Genomic DNA, 21,711 nt, shown 5'->3' with positions numbered 1-21,711 from the left:
CGTTGCCATGGTAACCGATCTTGCACACCAAAGTAATTGGTTGCCATGCCTGAATTTTGTAATCCTGGCAATGCATGAGCGCGGTCACACACTGTACAGTGTACATGCCCTCGTCCTTTGCACTTCCACCGCCAAGCGCTAGCCTTTTTAAAACACATGGCCTGCAGTCAGAAAAAAATGAGTGCAACCCTTGTGCAGTGGTCACGCCAGCTATTACTAAAGCTGCTGCACCCTGGCCGCGGGTGCAGCGAAACGGTTGGGTTTGCTCCCACACTGGAGCTCGCGCTATTCCGCCGACTTGACTCGACACTTGACTGACTCACGACTGCCGTCCAGAGCACACGAAAAGTGCATCGAACCTTCGACTCGGCAAACCGGCAAGAAAGCACCACTCCCTGCTGAATACACAGTGTTTCGGGGAATTCACGCCTCATCAGTTGAGCTTGAGTAGGCTGAAGAAGATTGTGGCTGAAGAGGCAAAGTGGCAACACACTGTTTATACTTAATACTGTATAAGCAGAGATATTCGTCTGGAATTTAATGTCGTCTTTTCGTCCAAGACGCTTTTGGACTAAATTAAATGCCAGATTAATGTCGATTTGCCCAGCTTTTCTATACACTCTTATGATCCATGGACGAAATTTTCAACCGAACGAACTCCCTTTCTTTGGAATAGGACGAAATTATTGACAGACGAAATGTTCTGCCTCTACAGTAAATATAGGCTGCACATCATACTTCAAAATACCTAAAAATTGTCAAAACGTCGCTAAATAGATACTGAGACAATAAAGTAAAATTGAAGAAATCAAATGGAAACGAGTAGCATGCATCATTCTCAGGCGCTGCTTATACTGTGGCAAATACTGGTACTTCACTTCTCTTCTGCTCAGATGACGACGAGTGTGGAGATAAGACCCACCATTGCAGTTCTAATGGCACATGCAACAACACAGTTGGTTCATATCAATGTACCTGTGCCGCAGGGTACACAGGTGATGGCTTCTCCTGCGCAGGTGAGCCAACTCACCGCTAATGTCGTATATTAAAGCTGGGCTTATTCCTTTGGAAGCTAATGTAAGGGCTAGGCTTCTATTCACCCCAGGCTTCAATTCAAACCGGGTATTTCTATGTTTGTCAACACTAGGCCATGTAAAATATGAGTCGTCGACTGACTAAAATTTAATATACCTTAGAACCTGGTTTCAACTTTCATCAAAAAGTGACGTCAAAGTTACTCTAAGAAAACCCGAAAGCAATCGATCGTGAACCTGCTATCTTTCCTGGAACCCTTGGCACTGCGTTGTGTTTGGGGAATATTCCTTTACGTTCTAGTTTATTGCACCCTTAATAATTATACCTTATAAATATTACTGGTAATCTGCCATGTCATTTACAATATCCAGTATCACCATCTCTGAAGAGCCTTTGAAAAGCGAGACAGCTGTCCGAAGAAAATGTTTAACCCGAGACCCCTTCGTTTTTTGAGATTATTGGTGTAAGCAAGAGTACATACCCCCCTCCCCCAGAGTGTTCAACGCCTGATCCAACTCATCATAGGGTCTTGGTAGAGCGTAATCGAATCTTTGCGTCATAACACCGTACACATCTGAGGGGCACCCGGGGAGTTGCGGGTACTCTCGGATGAAAAACAATGGTGCTCTGCCTCGAGACTGGCCTTGCGCTGGTGTGGAGTATACGCATGACATCAGAAGATCCGATTACGCTCGACCAAGACCCTATGCCGAGCTGCATCAGGCGTTGCACACTCTGGGGGTTATGTACTCTTGGTGTGAGTAATGGCTACCGAGGGTAGCAATGGTCGCCTGTAGAGCGCATGGCGGAGGAGAGTTTTATGTATTTTAATTAGTGGTGAAAGGGGTGATCCGGGTAACCCGGGTAACCATCTGTTTAGCTCCTGATCCGTTAGCAAACGAGTACCCGTTAGTCGTGTAGGATTGTAGGGTACAGTATTAGAAGCTTGCTTGTACAGTTGTACAGTTCAGTCCACAGCTTTGAGTGTGTTTTTCCTCGTTCAATCCTGCTACAAGTACCGTACATATCTCGGTATCCATTGTAGCTACGACAATTTCGACTGTTAGCATGTAGCGCAGTTATTGTGCACACTGTGCTTGTCGCGGTGTAGTGTACTTGTATGACTTCGCATATCCTCCTGGCGTGAAATCCGGAAGGCTACTGTAGCAATTGTTGCCCGAAAATCTCTCTCCGATCAGAATGCCTGCAAAAGACATGTTGCGCTTACGATCACAAGCAAATGCAACGTTTTTGGAAATAGTATGGCGGATAAAGGGTACCCGATGACCCGCCCGTTAAGCCAGATACCCGTTTGTTCCCTTTAATGAGACAGGCGAGTGTGACTGATGCAGTGCTGCCAAACCGTCCGATTTTTCGGACAGTGTCCGATTTTTGAAGGCTCTTCCGAAAACCGGTCCGAAAAAGGAAACGTCCGAAAAGCAGCCAAACATGTCAGGGATCAGTACTTTCCTATTCAGAAGTCCTGTATTTTCTTTTTTCAGCGCAACTGAAGGCACAAATCACTAACACTCGCCTGTCTCATTGTCAGCAGTTCGCAAATTCCATGGATTATTTCACCTTCCATAGGCCTGTACACCATGGTGGCACTGCCACTCTTACATGGATCTGCACATAGGCAAAGCAAGGGTTGAGGGCGGAGGTACATTATAATGTCAACAATTTACATACTAGGTACACACGTAATTTTCAGGACATGAATATAATAATATCCTGTCACAGTTTCAACACTGTCACATGTCATAGTGAACAGACAATGCACCGTGGGCAGACTCCCATTTTTTCGGGTGAGTTCGGAGCGCTAAGTGTGCTACAGATTATACATTCGTGTTCACAAGGACAAGACGAGACCAAAAAAATGCAGACGAGAGAATCTCACCAGTAGTCCACAGCTGAACATCTCCACAACTCAGGTCACCAAGTGGATACGTGGCGTCATCTACATCTTCCAAGGTGGACTCATCACTTTGGCAGGCATCTCTGTCAAGCTCCATCATCCTTTACCCCGTCAAGGCACAAACTTAGATTCACCAAATCAACTGCTGACACTCCGGCGGACGATTCCTTGGGAGCAGGATTATTTTTTTGATTTTTGGGACCAAACAGCGAACGCGTCCCTTTGTGCATGACCTGCGCCGCTTTGACCTCATGGGGATTTTTTCCCTCAGCACTCGTGCCCGAGCTGACTCAATCATCCGACGCGGTTGTGCATCTCGTGTCGCCTCCCGGTATTTTACGACTCCCTGGTTTTCATGTACTCTTGATTGGAGTGAAGGGTATAATTGTTCAAATGGTGGCTCTTACTCGGGAAACGAAGGTACGAAATTCTGCCAATTTTACTCCCGGCATTATCAGCCAAGCCTATCTATGTACTGACAAATGAACACAGAGTTTACTACCAAGGATGAGTAGTAGTACGCATGCACATACGACAACAGGCAAGCGGTTCGACTTCTTTAATGGGCTGCGTCTTTATTGCGCTGCTTCACCATGGTTCTAAATCCAATTCGTCATTGTAGAGTGTTGAAATAATGATATCGAAATCATCTTTTAGCAAAGCAGACTTGGATTTGCAGAGCGGATGTTGCATCTTTATACTCAGGTCAAGAATCCTATGATGTCGAAGGTACACACGTAAATACATGGGGTGAAATATACGCAGACGGAGCAACAGAATACAACATCATGCACTGGATACGGGTCAATACAGTCAAAATGGATGCAAGCAGAATGCACTAGATTGGGCTGAATACATTCCAACAGGATGCACATAGAATACACATTGGCATGGATAAACAGACAAGCTAAGAGAGGTCCATGCAGACACGGACAATTCCACGGGTGCTGCGCAACAGGAAAACACCGCATGTCATCGATGGATTGCAAGTCACTTTGGCAGCAGTTCGACTTGGCACACTTTCACGAAAAACTACTGCCAGTCATGCTTATCTTTGGCTAGTGTAGATTCCAAGATTGAGCTAAAGTCCGCCAAACTACCAGGAACCGGAGGTGTCTGGCCGGAAACGTCCAAAATCGAGTCACGAGAAGCAATCTTCTTCAACGTCATGCGGCTAGGTTTGCGATAGAGTTCTAAATCCAGGTCAGCCTCGGAAACAGCCTTGCCCGGGTGAAAGGAACCTTGATTCTTCTCCTGCTGCCGGGTGCGGTGCCAGAAAGCGAACAGCATGGTGGAGACGAGAATCAAACCAGCCAGTCCTCCTGCCGCGAAGGTGATTTGTCTTTTGAGATCTGAGAGTACAGCACACAAAGACGGTCATAATAAATACACGTCATGGATCAGGGTTAGTGGAGCACCCAGTCGACGTTCTATTGTCTTTTTTGCTTTGTTTTGTTTTCCCCCTCTTTCCGAAGGTACATACATGTGCATGCACATCGGTAAACAATGAATGGTCTCGGGCGCTCCAGCGCAGACCCCCCCCCCCCCCCCCCACAGCATGTGGTTGCGGTTCAAACAAAGTGCTATGGCCGGTTGTTCGGTTTAACTTAGTGAAAGCTCCCAGCTGTACTGATGAGGCCTAGCTGGCCAATACAGCTATCGTATAGGCGCGAATAGAAGCCCCGGGGCTCTATTTTTCCAGAAGACACCCAGAGGGGGGGGGGGGCTGTATTTGAGAGGGGGCTCTATTCGAGAGGGGGCTTTATTTTTTCAATAGAAACATGATTTTCGCGGTCTCAGCGGCTCTCCTTTGATTGCACACATCCGTTTCTGGCGCAGGGTGTTCCCATTTTTGCATGTCTCTATGTTGACCCCAGAGGGCCAGAGCGATCCCGTACCTCCAATATGGATCTAGTGATCCGCAAAGCACACTGTGTTGATCGTGCACACCGTACATGGTTCATGTACTGCACTCCAACGTACGGACTGTGGGCGCTCGATTAGAGCCCCGGGCTTTTATTCGAGACAAGGCTGTATTACTTTGAATGCCTTTGAGGGACAGGCTCTATTCCAGAGGGGGCTTTATTCGAAGGGGGGCTTGTATTTGCGCGCCTACGGTTTCTATCTGAAGCATTGGCAGACAAATCACGGTCCGTGCGAGACTCGACTAGAGACCGATCTTTCCACATCAGTAGGAACGTCACCACCCTTCAAGGATCAGGTCGCAGATGAAGCTCCTAAAGCGAGGTGAAGAGATCAGACACCGATCACCACCAAAATGCCAAAAAAATCCATCACAAAAAAAGGAAGAGGGGAAAGGGGTCAGTGTATCTTACTTGTTTGACCGGTGTTCTGCGCAGTTTCTGAAACACAAGAGAGGCACAGAACAAAGTAGTATTGGTTAGTTGTATGCACATGTATCTAGACCTGTCTTGGGATTCGAGTGAAAGAGAATGGTGTGACACGGCCGTCGACTCCGTTCGCACCGTGTCTGGAAAGTGTTTACGTAGCTTTAATCAAGACTCTTGAGGTTACAAGTCGTATAAAATATTTAACGGGTTCACGTGCCGGGCAGACAGGCAGAGACAGACACACAGGCAGACAGCCAGACAGACAGACAGACAGCCAGACAGACAGGCAGAGACAGACAGCCAGACAGAGAGAGGCAGAGAGAGAGAGAGAGAGAGAGAGAGAGAGAGAGAGAGAGAGAGAGAGAGAGAGAGAGAGAGAGAGAGAGAGAGAGAGAGAGAGAGAGAGAGAGAGAGAGAGAGAGAGAGAGAGAGAGAGAGAGAGAGAGAGAGAGAGAGAGAGAGAGAGAGAGAGAGCGAGAGAGAGCGAGAGATAGACAGAGAGGGAGAGAGAGTAGAAGAAGAAGAAAAGAGAGATATATAGATAGATAGAAAGAGAGAGAGAGAGACAGAGATAGAGGGAGAGAGAGAGAGACAAAGACAGAGAAAGAGAGAGAAAGAGACAGAAAGAGAGACAGACTGACAGACTGACAGAGAGGCAGAGAGAGAGAGAGAGAGAGAGAGAGAGAGAGAGAGAGAGAGAGAGAGAGAGAGAGAGAGAGAGAGAGAGAGAGAGAGAGAGAGAGAGAGAGAGAGAGAGAGAGAGAGAGAGAGAGAGAGAGAGAGAGAGAGAGAGAGAGAGAGAGAGAGAGAGAGAGAGAGAGAGAGAGAGAGAGAGAGAGCGAGAGATAGACAGAGAGGGAGAGAGAGAAGAAGAAGAAAGGAGAGATAGATAGATAGAAAGAGAGAGAGAGACAGAGATAGAGGGAGAGAGAGACAAAGACAGAGACATAGAGAGGGAGAGAGAGAGAGACAGACAGAGAGAGAGACAGAGAGAGAGAGACAGAGAGAGAGACAGAGATAGAGAGACAGAGAGAGAGACAGAGAGAGAGACAGAGCGAGAGACAGATAGATAGAGAGAGAGAGAGAGAGAGAGAGATAGAGAGAGAGAGAGATAGAGAGAGGGAGAGAAAGAGAAAGAGAGATAGAGAGAGATACAGAGAGAGAGAGAGAGAGAGAGAGAGAGAGAGAGAGAGAGAGAGAGAGAGAGAGAGAGCTATTCATGCCCAGCACCTTGCCTACCGTGTGTTGAATTGAAATGCGCTTGAATACCATGCCGCGTGGTTGTGCTTTTGGGAATAGGTGTGCTAGCAGCGTCTACGGAGCCGTTGTGTCTTGGAGGGCCGCCAACACTGTTCCTCCCTCCTTCACCGTCCTTCCCAGCAAAGGGGGTTGGATGCACCTTATCACCAGGTGTAGGTTTTTTTATGTTGTCTTCGACTACATCGTCTGCAAGCACACACATAAAACATGCCAGACGTCAAAAACCGCTGCTTAATGCAATAGTCAAGACAACAACACAAGCAACTGCACTAACACATAAGCGAACACATACGCCGTCTAAGGGATCTGCTAGCCATAACCAACGAGGAATGCAAAATAACTTGCGGTCAAGTCGGTCAATTTAAGCTTCAGCAATTATGATTATTATTATTTAAACAAACGACGCGGAGGCAGTAATTTAATAACAACAATCAATAAGACAAGGTGAATCGACATTTGCGTATACAGGTCTGCTCTCGATATAACAACTCTCACTTGTACATAAACCTCGCTAGTAAGTAAAAAAATCAAATCCCGCGCCGAAGCAGCATCACTCCCATACAAATTTTGTTCCACACAACATAATCCTACATAACATAAACCTCGACATAACATATGCTGCGGCGCGGTCCCCGACGTGCGCACTCTCGATTGCTGGGGGCGCTGGCGGCGATAGTCAGCGAGGATGCAGACTCAATGTCATCAGGGAGTGAGTCGTCATCAGATTCAGACGAAGAGTGAAGCTGGGCTGCTTTGAAACGAGCTGTGTGACATCTGTAAATAAATATCTTTCATATGCTGCCTTGTTTTCCACTTTGCAAAGCGTGTTCGTAGCCATAGAATGATTTGGGCTGAAACGTAAAAACGCAACGAAGTTTTGCTTAACGGAGGAAAGACATACATCTTGATCTTGATCTCGATCCTGCTGCCAAGTCTGGCTACGCAGTCCCCGAAGGGACAGGTCAAATGGTACTAGTCACGCTGCCGCATCGGTGGCGTGTCCGGCCGCTAGTCGAGCGGAAGGACCGGAGACAGGCGGAGCACTCCAGGGGTGGTGCCGCTGCAGTTTGGATGTCAGTCAGTTTGCACTTGTGTCGAGTCCTTCCACTGATGGACGTGAAGGTTTGCTGGCATACAAAGCACGTCAAACCTGGCCCGTCTCGAAATGCTGGCGGTTTCCGTTGTTGTTGCTGCCGTCGAGGCTGACTGAGGGAATGAGCTGGATCATTGCTGCACCGATGGTTCGCCAAGCCCCCACGGGATAGGAGCCAGCGGCCGCACGCATTACACTGAACAGACCCAGACTGCTTTCTCACCGGCTTTGCTCGCTCCACTGTGCACTTGTGACACGCCATGTAGTGGGGCTGAGAGAAACTCCGGCCGCAGGTGTCACACAGCACCGGCTTGATCGTACATAACGTATTTCCCCGATTATAAGTCGCACTCGATTATAAGTCGCACCCACATTTTCAGGTTTGAGCAATATTGTTGCGATATATTGACTTCAGTAGTAAGTCATGCTCGATTGTAAGTCGCACCCCCTTTTTCACCCTGGATTTTAGTGTAAAAAGGTGCGACTTATAATCGGGGAAATACGGTACATACATACATACATACATACTCAATCTGCGGACAGCATGCTGTTTCGTTCTTTGTGAACTCATCAGCGCAGCACATACATACATACATACATACATACATACATACATACATACATACATACATACATACATACATACATACATACATACACACATTACCACATGCACTCACCGCACTTGATTCCGTTCCAGTAGTGACCTCTCGAGCAATTACAGTTGTAAGAGCCTTCCGTGTTGATGCACTGGCCATTTCCACAGTACCAGATGTCACCATCACACTCATCAACATCTACACAAGAGCCTTTTTGGTCTTCAAAACCGAGCGTGCAGGTACAGTTGAACCCGTCACCGGGCAGTGGGACATCAATGCACTCGTAGTGCGGTTCGTTGCAGGTATTCGAAACACAGCTATCAAGATCATCGGCACAATTATGTCCAGTTCGACCTGTGAAGTTGGATATTAAAAGGAAATTTGCAACAATCGCAGAAAAGAAAAGTTATAGAATACATGCAGATGACGAAAGCAAACAAAAAATGGCAAAGATGACATCATGTACCTTTTCACAAACATAATCAGATACCGAGCCAGAGGCAGCGTGTGAGGTTATTGGACTTTGTGAGTGTGTGTGTGTGTGTGTGTGTGTGTGTGTGTGTGTGTGTGTGTGTGTGTTGGTTCCTTTGAGTCTCTCTCCCCTTTCCCGGGGAGACCCTCGTGACCAGTTTTGGCAGTGAGCAACAAGTACAAGTACATGTGTGTGTGTTTGCGTTTTTGTGCGTGCATGCGCGCGTGTGTGTGTGTGTGTGTGTGTGTGTGTGTGTGTGTGTGTGTGGTCGTGTGTGTGTATTTGTGTGTGTGTGTGTGTGCGCGCGCATGTGCGCGTGCATGTGCATTTGCGTGCATGCAGTCCACGCGGTTCTATTGGAGAGCATCGTGCACGAAAGATGACAGAAGCACTCGCATTTTAAGCCGCAGCAGGACACGATCGAGAAGAGTATTGCCACAGTGGCCGTAGCACAACTCACCCGTGTCGCAAGAATCACAGCCAAGCTGGGTGAAAGTGAGCATCAGATCATCAGCTGCGGGTGGCTGCTCACATACTCCATAACACCCACAAAAGGTGACGGGAATGGTCTTGCTAGCCTTGGCACCGGTGTCATCAATTGCCGACACGCTGAGATAAAGATCATGGGATTGAGCAAAATACCTCTCTTCTGGTAGCCAGGTCAACTCCATGCTATCCGATGACACGTTCTTTGCAGAAAAGGAAAACAAAGGAGTGCTGGCTTCGAATGTTATTTCGGTTATAGTCCTGGCTCCTGCAGCTCTAGCCGTCACGATGATCGAGCTCGATCTGTTGAATGTGGCGTGCAGAACTGATGTGCTTGCGGATATGATTGGTGGGAGTGTTGGGAGATTAGCTAGCCAGCGGAGCACAAGCAAACACATGCATGCACACACACATACACACACACACACACACACACACACACACACACACACACACACACACACACACACACATATACACACACACACACACCATTTGCAGGAGGTGATGATAGCGATGCTACAACAGAAGCCATAGCAGCTTGTGCTAGGATGGCACCATGCAACATCTCGCAAGACTGAAGAATTGACCGCCACTATTCAGCCTGGTCTACACCACACAGCTGCAGTACATGTATGAGCTGGCTTTTTCTGGCCGGTGAATCCCTAGTGTTTGGTCTTATTTTCACACACACACACACGCTCACGCGCACGCACACACGTACACATGCGCACACACACACACACACACACACACACACAGACACACATACACATACACACACACACACACACACACACACACACACACACACACACATACGCACATGCACATGCGCACGCGCCCACGCACGCAAACACACACATACGCACACATACGCGCACACACACACACACACACACACACACACACACACACACACACATACACACACGCACACACACACACATACACAAACATACACACATGCACATAATATTAGTACGCACACGAACATGCAAACAGATGCACACACACGAACATAGAGAGAGAGAAAGAGAGAGAGAGAGAGAGAGAGAGAGAGAGAGTCTCTCACAAACACACACGCACACACACACACACACACACACACACACACACACACACACATATATATATATATATATGAGCCAGGGACTATAGAAACCGCCCTACGACGTTTGATATCAAAATCAAGTTATGACGTTTCAAAGTCACGCGACTCAAAGTTACGCGAAGCGCAGAACTCGTCACTTTTGTTTTGCGAGCTTCTCCGTCTCTCGTCTTGTTAGGTGGTCGGGGAAGGATTCCGAGCTCGAGCGATTGTCGAGTAACTCATGAGGCTCCACTTACTGTGATTGATTATGGCTACAACATCTAGTAGACGACGCAGCTCGATTCTGTGTGGAGTCGACTAGTCCCTGATGCGAAGGCGCTTGAATCGGACGAAGAGAATTTTTACGGATTCAGCGCTGGCACCCGCGAGTCGTCCGCGAGCGATTCCGACACCGATGCTGACAGCGACGGCGATGATATGCCACCTAAGAAGAAGACGTATGGAGTCACAGCAAGCTCGAGTGCTGCTAGTGTTGTGTCGAAAACGCCAAGCCCCGACAGCTCGGAAATTTCAAACGCGGAGAGTGACACCGACTACTCGGAATCGGATGACGAACCAGATACCCCCGCACCTGAGCCACCGACGACGGAGCAGGTGAAGCGTGGTCTCCTCGGACATACGCGATGGGATTGAGAGAGGCTGTGGATGCAAGTCGAAGAATCATTGGAAAGTCATCCCAGAGCAGCAGCTCGAGGACTACATATTTGAAGTCTCTAAACTGCGAGAATCGAAAAAACGCTTCAACAGTTCAAGCAGTTTGTTCTGGGCGCACTGACTGGAAGCATGCGAAAGTCGATGACTGGCGGTGGTGATCGACCTTTCTATTTCCGCTATCATGTACGTGGTTACGAGTTGTGCAAAGACGTGTTCATGGCAGTTCATGCTGTTGGAAGTCATGAAATGAAGCGCCTTCAAAAAAGGCAAACAAAGGAGTCGTTCAACTGGCACAACATGGCTTGACTGGGAGACCACCAGAGCACTTGGCCATTTCAGCAGACATAGAGCAGGATGTAGTGCAGTTTATTTAGTCATAATTATGCTAACATGTACGGTCTACCTCAACCTGCAGCGGAGCGAGGTCGTGCTGAGGACCCTCCAGTATACTTACCAGCATCCGAGCACAAGAAGTCTGCATACATCTACACCAAGACCGTCACACAGTATTCGCCTGTTCATTACAGGTCATTTTGCCACATTTGGAGGAGACAGGCAGCACACATCAAAGTGATGAAGCCAAGGACAGACGTATGCGCACTGTGTGACAATCTGTGGTACAAAATTCGTGTCGCCCGTACAGAGGAAGAGACGAAATGTAGTGTCCAGGCCCTGTGTTCGCACACATCGCTAGCACAAGAGGAGCGGCAGTACTACCGAGATTTAGTGGACGGCGCGCAGGCGTCACTGGATGAAGCTGAGGGCATAGTTCACTATACATTTGAACTGCCTAACTACTACGTAGTAGCAAGAATGAAGATATACAAAGAACATTACATACTGTGTACATAAATTTGCTCTATATTGCTCAATTGATATGCCATTATTAAATAGGTGGTTATGCACATTTTACCATCGCAGATCAACTTGAAATTTTGTTTGAGCACATTACCATACCATACCAACATTTTGAGAGAAAAAAAAATTTCGCCAAAAAGTGCCATAGGGTGGTTTCTGTAGTCCCTGGCTCATATATAAAGGGAATGCTATCAGCTCACTAAGGTATACTTACAGAATATCTCGGCTGCATTTCGCTGGACACGAGCTATATCACGAGAGCGATATGCTAACTCATAGTCTTGGGTAAGAATAAAGTCGGCGATGCATGTTTCTTCGCCCTCGCATTTGGAAATTGTTTCGTCTGATGTATTCACACTTCTATTTACACTTCCTGTTGTTGGCGGGTTGGTCGGGTTAAATTTTTCATAACTGCTGTCGGGAGAGTCGGTGTATGAGAAAGGACTTCTCGCCTTGTCCACTTGGTCTGTGGAATCGGAAAACACAGATCAGACCAATCCGAAACAATGATGCAAAGGGTCAAGCGCATGGATAGATGAACACACACATGCACACACACTCACATGCGTACACACGCAACCCAATCACATCTACACACACACACACATGCACACACTCACATGCACACACTCACATGCACACACTCACATGCACACACTCACATGCACACACATGCTCACATGCACACACATGCTCACATGCACACACATGCTCACATGCTCACATGCTCACATGCTCACATGCTCACTTGTACTTGTACTTGCTCACTGCCAAAACTGGTCACGTGGGTCTCCCCGGGAGAGGGGAGAGAGACTCAAAAGGAATCAAAAGGAATCTTGGAAAGATGACTCAATTGGCCATTGAACCACCCAACGGCCGACACCCCCTGAAATCCCCAAACTAGGGTGGACTTGAAATGATCCCACTTATGGGCTCACCACACCTCAGTAAGTGGGTGAGGACAAGGTGCAGAAAAAGGATTGACGGCATCAGGGTATCCGTTCCGGGATCCAACTGCAGGTACCCCTGCCCCCAGTGAAGGTAATACTTGGTACTAGTGTGGGTGGCTAAATCAGAGTGGATCTGATATAAGCTTCACTAGCACCATTGATTACACAAGAGTTAATCTAGCCAGAAGCAGTCCATGGTTAACAGGTATGTATACTTCAAATAGAAAGTATATGAACCCTGAAACCAACAAAGGTGGTAGGTACAACAATACACCTTCAAGCAGCCGAGCCCGTTGGCAACAGGCCCAACACTATCTGGCATAAGTGTACCCACCAACCGAACTAGCTGGCACATGCACACACACACGCACGCACGCACGCACGCACGCACACACACGCACGCACACACACACACACACACACACACACACACACACACACACACACACACACACACACACACACACACACACTGTGCTTTGCGGCTGCTGTCGAAAGTTACAGAATTCTGAACACTTGCTCTCAGGACAGCTAGCCGTTCGGACAGCTAAGGTCTTATCAGTGGTGTTCCGAGTCAAACGCTGAAACAATCGCAATGAGCCTCCAACACGCCCCCCCCCCCACAAAATAATAACACTTACATTTTTTCGCCTCCTCTCGGAGTGCAGTACTGTTTTCCAAGATCAGCTCGTTGTCACGATCAATATTCAGTAGACCAGTGACTTGGGCATTCCGTGGGACTGCGAAACCAGAAAGATCAAGGGACAAAGAACTGGTCAACATATATATACACTTTAGTTCTAGATCTGTTTATTCGGACACGGGGTTCATAGCCAGCAATGATGTAGGTCAGTGATTATCTACAAGCTAGAAAAGAGCACTATCTCTTAATTTGCTGGATACTATTGGAGTTTGGTCCTATTTTTCCACTCAACACGGGTATGGCACGAGAATAGCAAAAAGTATGTGACCAATTCTTCCTTGCTAGATCTCAGTTGAACAGTTGGCTTAGCTCTATCGAGCAGTGCTCAAGCTGACTTTCATGCTGTGGACTGTCTCAGTACTCCTTGTCAGTTTTGTGCTAGATTGTGCACGTCTGACTTGAAGACGAAGAACTGTTTATTTTGACAACATGTTACTCAGTTGATTCAATGTCTAATTACTCTTTGTATTTCTGAACTGTACAACTGCTTCGCAGTTCTTTCCGTTTCAGTAATAATTACGCTTCATTGATGTTCTCCTCGTTGAAGAAGTTTATTTGCGGCAATAATCAGGACAGGAATAGTCAGCAAGCTTTCATCACATTGCGGTCTTAAACTCGCGCGCTGTGAGCGCACGTTGAAATGTACTTACTGTGCAGCGATAGGGCCAATACTGGGTGACGCTGCACATCGACCTTGACAGAGAAACTTCCAAGGTGAACAACTCCCGGTGAGGACGAGTACGGTGAATTAGACTCAAGGCGGCCGATTTCATTCGAGTACACCTCTTCAGTGTGTTTGGACGTGCCTTGTGCTGAATGGTCAGTACGGACAAAACACCACACAATAGACAGGCGCTGGCAATGTGGCAGATGTTTAATAAAAAAAAAGGAACACTGCTCTGCAGCTCGGAGACAGTTATTGCCAGCCTGCCTTTGAGACAGGACTACAGACATCCAGTCTGGACGAGAATTCGGCGGACCAAAAAGGTGCCTACTGTAAAGGCCATTATTCTAACTCTGGCGCATGTATAACGATTTCCCAACATTGACTGGTTTACGTGTACCAAAGGTAACGATTCTCACTTATTCCCAACGCTCAATAGGACAGTGTATGTATCGATTTCTGTATAACGATTTCTATTTTAACGACAGAGTACTCCTCGTTAACTCGTTAGAGTTAGCACTTCGTTATAATTGTATAGCTTTTACAGTACTCACCTTTTGGTCCGCTGGATTTTCGCTTGTAATGTGCTCTGTACGCCATGTTTTGATCACTGCGCTGTCCAGTGACAGTAAGGATTTTTTTCATTATTTATATTGCTCGCCCAACTGATATCATGCTGTGTTTGCTTCCAAAGCACAATTCCCTACACCAAGAGGTTTGTCCTTATACCCAACCCTATTGCACATAAGTGATTCACCACGACTATGTCGATAGTAATAATATTGTTAAAACAGTCAACTTCGCGTGCAACGACACTCGGCGGGGCTTCAGAAAAATGTCCATATTCGCGAAGCGTCGTTTCGCGAAGTATCGTTTCGCTGAAGGCTGTGACGATTGTCATGAGTCTCATGCTGTCGGTGCGGTTTTCCTGCACCTACGCAGGGTTTCGGTTGTTGTGAGTCATGGTTGTACCATTGACTGGTTTATCTGCGTGCGTTTGTATCTTTAGCTATGAGAGATGCAAGACTTGTCTGCAGGTTTCATTTATCTGAAACCAGCTACCTTTCATTCATATTGACACATTTGCAGTTTTTGTGTACTGAGTAGCTGTGCTGGGTAGTTTACGGTCCAGTGTTTTCCTCACTTGCTGACGTACACATATTTTGGTTTCGCTCGTTTTATATGTAAATAATTATTGTTGTAGTTCTGCGCAGCCAAGCGAGGCTAGCTCATTCAGTTCTTGGCTCCTTCGTGTCTCTCTCATGTTAGTATGAGTTAGATTTCTCAGTTATTGTCAGTATGAATCGAATAAAAATAAAAGGAGTTCAACTGCAGATTTATCGTGAACAGTGGAAGTCTCCATATATGTATTAGAGTTTTTTTGTTTGAATATATAGTTGGTCCGCGTCAGCAATATTGTCGCTTATCTTTCGACAATTTGAACTTAGACTTTGGACATGAACGCATGCACCTGAAGTGATAAAACTTGCTACTATGGACAGTAAGGTATAGAATGACAACTTGCTGCGAGGAATTTATTGTCCAAGGAAGGGTTCCCACTTTTTTCGGTCCTCCTCGTAGCTGCTCTCGGCGCTGGCAACAAATATTTTTGCTCGGGATCGACTCTCTTGCTTTTTCAAGCTCATCTCTCTTCCTCTCCGCTACCTGGCTATTTTCTAAAGAGAAGTCGATCGTGACGGTCACCTTCTCTATAGGACTTCGCCTGGGCAGCACGACAGCCTGTGTGGTTCAAACCAGACGCCGTTCTTTGCAAGATTTTATTTTGAACGACGACGACGCGTACAGTACATGTACTTGCAAATCTCTACGACGCGCTGGATACTCCGAGCGAGGAGCTGGAGGTAAGGGAGCTGCGATCTCAGCTTGATGAGCGATCCCTGAGGTGAGCGATCTCGGCCGTTCAGCAAAATGGAGCTGATTCCGAGTAGCCGATTACTTTCTTGTGGCTTGCGCTGCTCTTGCCTGCACAGCGTAACAAGATAATCTATTTTGATGCGGCGCTGTATCAATCAGAATCACCCACCTGTCGCTCTCGAAATCCACTCGAACTCTAGCCAGACCTTTCAGGTACTAGCAAACTAACTTGCTATCCAAAATTGGGATGAAATGGGCTCCCAAGTAAGCATTGGCGACATATAAACAAAGCTGAAAGATAAGCGACAATATCACTGACGCGGACCAAGTAGTTAGATGGGACTTTGCTCTGGGCATGCAAACTCTGTGGTTATTGCTGAATTTGCGTTATATCTGCAGTCGTTATTGGCGAAGTTGACGGTTGCAAGTTTACGGAACCCAGTGCGAGAATATCGTACGGGCAACACAACATGAAAGGAGGATGTCAGTTGCCTTTCCATGGTTGCACCGGACCAGCTAGCCCCTACGCGTGATCTAAAAACATACTTTCTCAGTGCTGATCACTGCTCATTTGGATATGGTCAATGCCCGTGGTGAACAAGGAAACTTAATTAAGATGACCAACCAAGAAATGGAGCAGGCATCATTTGTTGACACCACCTGCAGTCTATTATGTCCCATGCCTAGAAGCAAGGCAAGAAATCACCCCCAAGAGTTCATGTGTAACTCCAGCTATTGGGTCTGCGATGGCAGAACTTAACATTACAGTCAAACCTCTTTAGGACGAACACCAAGGGACCCATGGTATTTGTTCGCAATAACGGGAGTTCTTCTTATCCGTATTTTATACCCAATGAATACACAGTGATTTATCCAACAGAGCTATGAACACTAGTTCTTCTAAAGCGAAAGTTTGTCTTATCAGTCGGTTCTTCTTAACGAGCTTTCACTGTATGTGACGGGCTCGCATACAGTAGTTGCACCCTCTTCAAGACAGATACCGGCTTGTATGTAGCCCTGCCTTGGGCTCAACTCTCTTGTGGTCACTTTGCACTGTTTGGCAGAGTAGCCTATTGAGCTATGTGATGTGACCGCTTGCACTCACAGGCAGTGCCCAAGGAAATTCGACCCCACACATCGACACACACAGACACACATAGACACAAACAGACACACACACACAGACACACACAGACACACACAGACACACACAGACACACACAGACTCACACAGACACACACAGATACACATCGACACATACACACACACAGATACACACAGACACACATACACACAGAGACACACATAGACACACATGTACACACATATACACACATATACATACATAAACACACAGACACACATAGACACACATAGACACACACGCAGACACACAGATACACACAGACACACATACACACACATACACACATATACACATACCGTATCATCTCTAATATAACCACGGTCCTTTATTTTTTCAATGTACCTCCGCACCGTGCTATTATTGGAGACGTTCCTTTATTGGAGACTGTTCCATTATTATTTCAACCTCATTTCAGAGGCTTGTTGCCATGCCAAATTCATGTCAGACACACACATTTCAGGGTTTTTTCGCCGGTCCAGATAATGAATTTACACAGTGTGCTTATAATGGAGACTGAGCACTCTATTTTTTGAATGCCGCTCCAAGGTGTTCTATTATTGGAGATGTGCTATTATTGGAGACTGTGCTTATATTAGAGATAATACGGTATACACACAGACGAACATAAACACTCAAACACACCTCAGACCTCAGACATGCCCATCGCGGAAGCGATGATAGCGAACAGCTATGTTAGACATAGCAGCTTGTGCTGGGATTACACCATTCAACAGCTTGCAAGGCTGATGAATTGACCGCCACTATTTTTAGCCTGGTATTCACCACACAGCTGTTTGAAGTGACTTTTCATTTTTTCATTTTTTTACACACACACCACACCACATACTCCGGCATACACTGGCTGTTGGTAACCACCCAGGAGAATGAAAGAAAAGTCAAGAAGAGTCCGAGAAAGAGAAGACAGATGTGCACCCACACCCACACCCACACCCACACCCACACCCACACACCCACACACACACACACACACACACACACACACACACACACACACACACACACACACACACACACACACACACACACACAACACACACACACACACACACACACACACACACACACACACACACACACACACTCAAGCACGCACACACACACGGATGCATATACTTACTAATTCGGATTGCGACACGTGTAATCGATGTAAAATTGGCAGCATTTGATAACGGATGCACTTCCATCCGTGCGGTAACTTCCAGGCTATGATTAACTCCGCTTACGGCGGCAAGAACAAACTCCCCCACAACATGGAAATCGAAACTCTTTCCTCTGAAGCTTACAAGATGAGGATCTCCGAAAGCGACACCTGGGCAAGAGAAATATGGAAGGGAAGCTGATTGTCAACATTACATCTTTATTCATTGAAAGAATTTTCAAGGAAATCTTTCGAAGTAAACCCTTTAAAATTGTGTGAGGAAAAGTTTTTAATGTGCTGCCAAGTAGACATTACCTATTCCTACGCTGACAAATGGTGTACGTATAAATTCGCGTATCTAAATTTGGTAATCCTCTTCCTGACTGGTTCCACGCTACACGGATTGCATCGGTCCTGCATAGTACATAGGTACTGCATTGTCCGAAGTATACGCAGCACTTCAAGCACCGGTCTACATTTACCCAAAAAGGATCTGAATTGCGATGGTCAAATTTACGGTGGTCAGACAGGGACGTGTCTGTATTTCGTGACAACCACATCCTGGTGTTGCTTCTACTCTTTGTTGTTCCAAGTACCAGTTTAGATTCTTATCAACCACCACACCACACCGCTGCGCTCTCCGGCCGACCTCAACAAGTTGCCACAGCACACCTTCAGCAAAACGACACTTCAGTTGGTACTCTGTTCCTTCAGACACAGCTGTTTCGATCATCAGGATCTCGTCTGTGAATGCTGATAATGTAGAATGGCTAACAGATAGTGAACTTCACCCTTTTGTAGCAAAGAAGGGAAACAGAATGGCGCATCTTAGGCGCAAAACGGGGGAAACATAATGGCGCATCTTAGGCGCAAAGATCTCTTATTATCTCACTTCCTGATTACCCCCTTCTTTACCAGTACCCTTTTCGCTTGCTTCTACTCAGACTTCTTAACCCTTAGAGGACGAAGGACGAAAATATCCGTTTTTTTTTAGGTATAGCTAGATTCCTAAAGACGAGTATATCCATTTTTGAGAAAATGGCGATATCGATATATTTGTAGGTGCTTGATGTCGCTCATATGTTGCTCAGACGACTACGATCTGATTCTTCATCAAGGTGAGGCATGTCGCAGTCGATCCGCATCGGTCCCGTGGAGAACCGGCCACATTTGAGTATACACTCAAACGCCTCTTATCCGGACGCCTCAGATACGGGCACGTCTCTCTACCGGGCACCTTTAGCTTGAGTTCCTATGGCAAAAATGCTTCGAATTTGGGGGTTTTGAACTTTTTCTGTATTCGGAAGTGCTTATTTTTCACTGCCAACCTATGTAATCCACACATTTTTATCAATGGGTTCCTTTTGTATCCTGAACATGTGCAATACGTTCCAAATAAACTTCTTCAAAAAGTAATATGATACATGGTAGATGAGTTATTCTGAGATACGGGCAAATCTGAGATACGGGCAGTGCCCGGTCCCAAGGTGCCCGGATAAGAGACGTCCGAGTGTACTCAGAGAATGCGACGATCGAGAAATTATTTGGAATTTGAAACTAACTTGCTACTTTGTTGAGAGTGCCGATGGCACGTAACCTGTCAAGTGTCTCCTTGTCTGAGGCCTTCGGCATTATCTTTATGAGCAGCGATAGCGAGGATGAACAGTGTGATCCTTTTTACTTTTCTGAGGATGACAGCTGATGTCAATGTCTCTTTAGAATCAAACTTTAGGACACTATATTATTTGTTGAAAATCCCGATTTTTTGGAGAAAATCGCAACATACACCTATTTTGAATTGACCATTCTGACCACTATAATGGAAATATGATGTAGAAACTTTGGTTTTTGTTGCCTACTGATGTCTATGTCTCTTTAGAACCGGATTTTATGACACTAGATCAATTTTAGAAAATACCGATTTTTCGCCTGAAAATGGTAGGAATCCAGGTGGTTTTTGGTAGTCCTCAAAGGGTTAATTAACCTCTTCACATTAATCATTTTTATCTTAATATTTTCTTCCTTTTAAAAATTGCACCCTGAAAAAAACACAAACACACCCATGTAGATGGAGCAGCAATGCAATACAATGTCCAAAAACTCAAGAAATCATTATCATGGGACAATGTTGGGCACTACTACTACTGCTGCTGCTGCTGCTGCTGCTGCTGCTGCTGCTGCTGCTGCTGCTGCTGCTGCTGCTGCTGCTGCTGCTGCTGCTGCTGCTGCTGCTGCTGCTGCTGCTGCTACTACTACTACTACTACTACTACTACTACTACTACTACTACTACCACTACTACTACTACTTCTTGGTCCGCCCAGTTACAGTTGGCGCTTATCTTCACATTTGTCTCAGGAAGGAAATACATATATTTGAAGCATGCCACGATCCCAAAGCATTATGCACATGATTATTTACATGTCAGTAAGCAACTCAGCCGAAATTTCAAGCAAGTTACACGTCCTCTTCGCCACTATCGTCCCTGGAGGAAGAGCTCAAAAGGTTAGATCCGGACAGCTGCTGCACGATAGCTTGTTCCACTTCTCCTCGTCTCGAATCACGCTCACAGCCAGTGCGTGCCTGTCAACTCGCCGCTCAGAAGCTGAGTGAGACTGCCCACGTGTTCGCTGTAAGTGCTATCCCCGTCCGTTGCAATGATGCGGCTTTGTTTGAGACAAAAAGGCAACGCCATATCAGTGTCCTTTTTCAAATCGTCTCTTGCGCTTGTCGTACTTGCTGATCAGCACTCACGCTAGTGCTTGTACATGCAGCACAGTGATAGCTTCCGCTAGATGTAGCACCTGTGCGTATTGCACCTAAGTCCTAACGCCTTGCACCAGGCTTTTCGGCTAGTTTCCTGAAAGTCCTTTGCACGAGAGTTTCACTCAGGACATGGTGTTTATTTTGATTAGCTCCTTTGCCCGGTCCTCTGTGAGCTTCAGAGTGTGTCCGCCGGATTGGTCTCACTTTCTGGAGATGTCGACATGAGCTGCAATTTCTTTGTCAGCGATTTGCTGGTGATAACTCTTCACTAGGCGCTGTCCTGTGCCAGCACTGAAATACGGTAGTTTCGCATTCATGTGTGAACCTCATTTCATGTACGGTTGCGAATGGCAGGCACAGCACACTTAACACAGATCTTACCCATCAAGAATGGAACACGCTCGTCAGCGGGCTTGGGAGAGTTACGGTTTGAAAAGAAGTGTGACAGAACACCTCCGACATGACAAGCTGAGCGTAACTTAGAGTCAGCATCGGACAGTTGCTGAAAAGGTCGGTAGAAACCGAAATCAATCAGGTTCCCGCCGCGACCGTAGCAGCAGTGCTGGGAGACAATACAGAAAAAATACAATATCGATCAATGAACCGCTAC

The 21,711-nt window shown here is 46.5% G+C and overlaps 1 protein-coding gene across 1 annotated transcript in view; it reads right to left on the bottom strand.

Annotated features, from left to right (window-relative positions):
- Positions 1 to 3,518: 3,518 nt before the first annotated feature.
- Positions 3,519 to 21,711, bottom strand: part of LOC135812115 (uncharacterized) — a 36,003-nt gene continuing 17,810 nt past the window's right edge. The window contains exons 11-20 of the mRNA XM_065325443.1: positions 21,483 to 21,663; positions 18,316 to 18,507; positions 14,141 to 14,302; positions 13,429 to 13,527; positions 12,052 to 12,303; positions 9,186 to 9,581; positions 8,335 to 8,607; positions 6,541 to 6,747; positions 5,287 to 5,313; positions 3,519 to 4,302 (exon numbers count right to left, since the gene is read on the bottom strand). Coding sequence (XP_065181515.1) covers positions 3,983 to 4,302; positions 5,287 to 5,313; positions 6,541 to 6,747; positions 8,335 to 8,607; positions 9,186 to 9,581; positions 12,052 to 12,303; positions 13,429 to 13,527; positions 14,141 to 14,302; positions 18,316 to 18,507; positions 21,483 to 21,663 — 2,109 coding nt within the window. The 3' untranslated portion in view covers positions 3,519 to 3,982. The remainder of the gene's footprint in view (positions 4,303 to 5,286; positions 5,314 to 6,540; positions 6,748 to 8,334; positions 8,608 to 9,185; positions 9,582 to 12,051; positions 12,304 to 13,428; positions 13,528 to 14,140; positions 14,303 to 18,315; positions 18,508 to 21,482; positions 21,664 to 21,711) is intronic.

Source organism: Sycon ciliatum, chromosome 3, assembly GCF_964019385.1.
Source record: "Sycon ciliatum chromosome 3, ocSycCili1.1, whole genome shotgun sequence".
Lineage (NCBI taxonomy): Eukaryota > Metazoa > Porifera > Calcarea > Leucosolenida > Sycettidae > Sycon > Sycon ciliatum.
The sequence above is the reverse complement of the archived record's forward strand: the minus strand, read 5'-3'. Positions and strand labels throughout refer to the sequence as shown.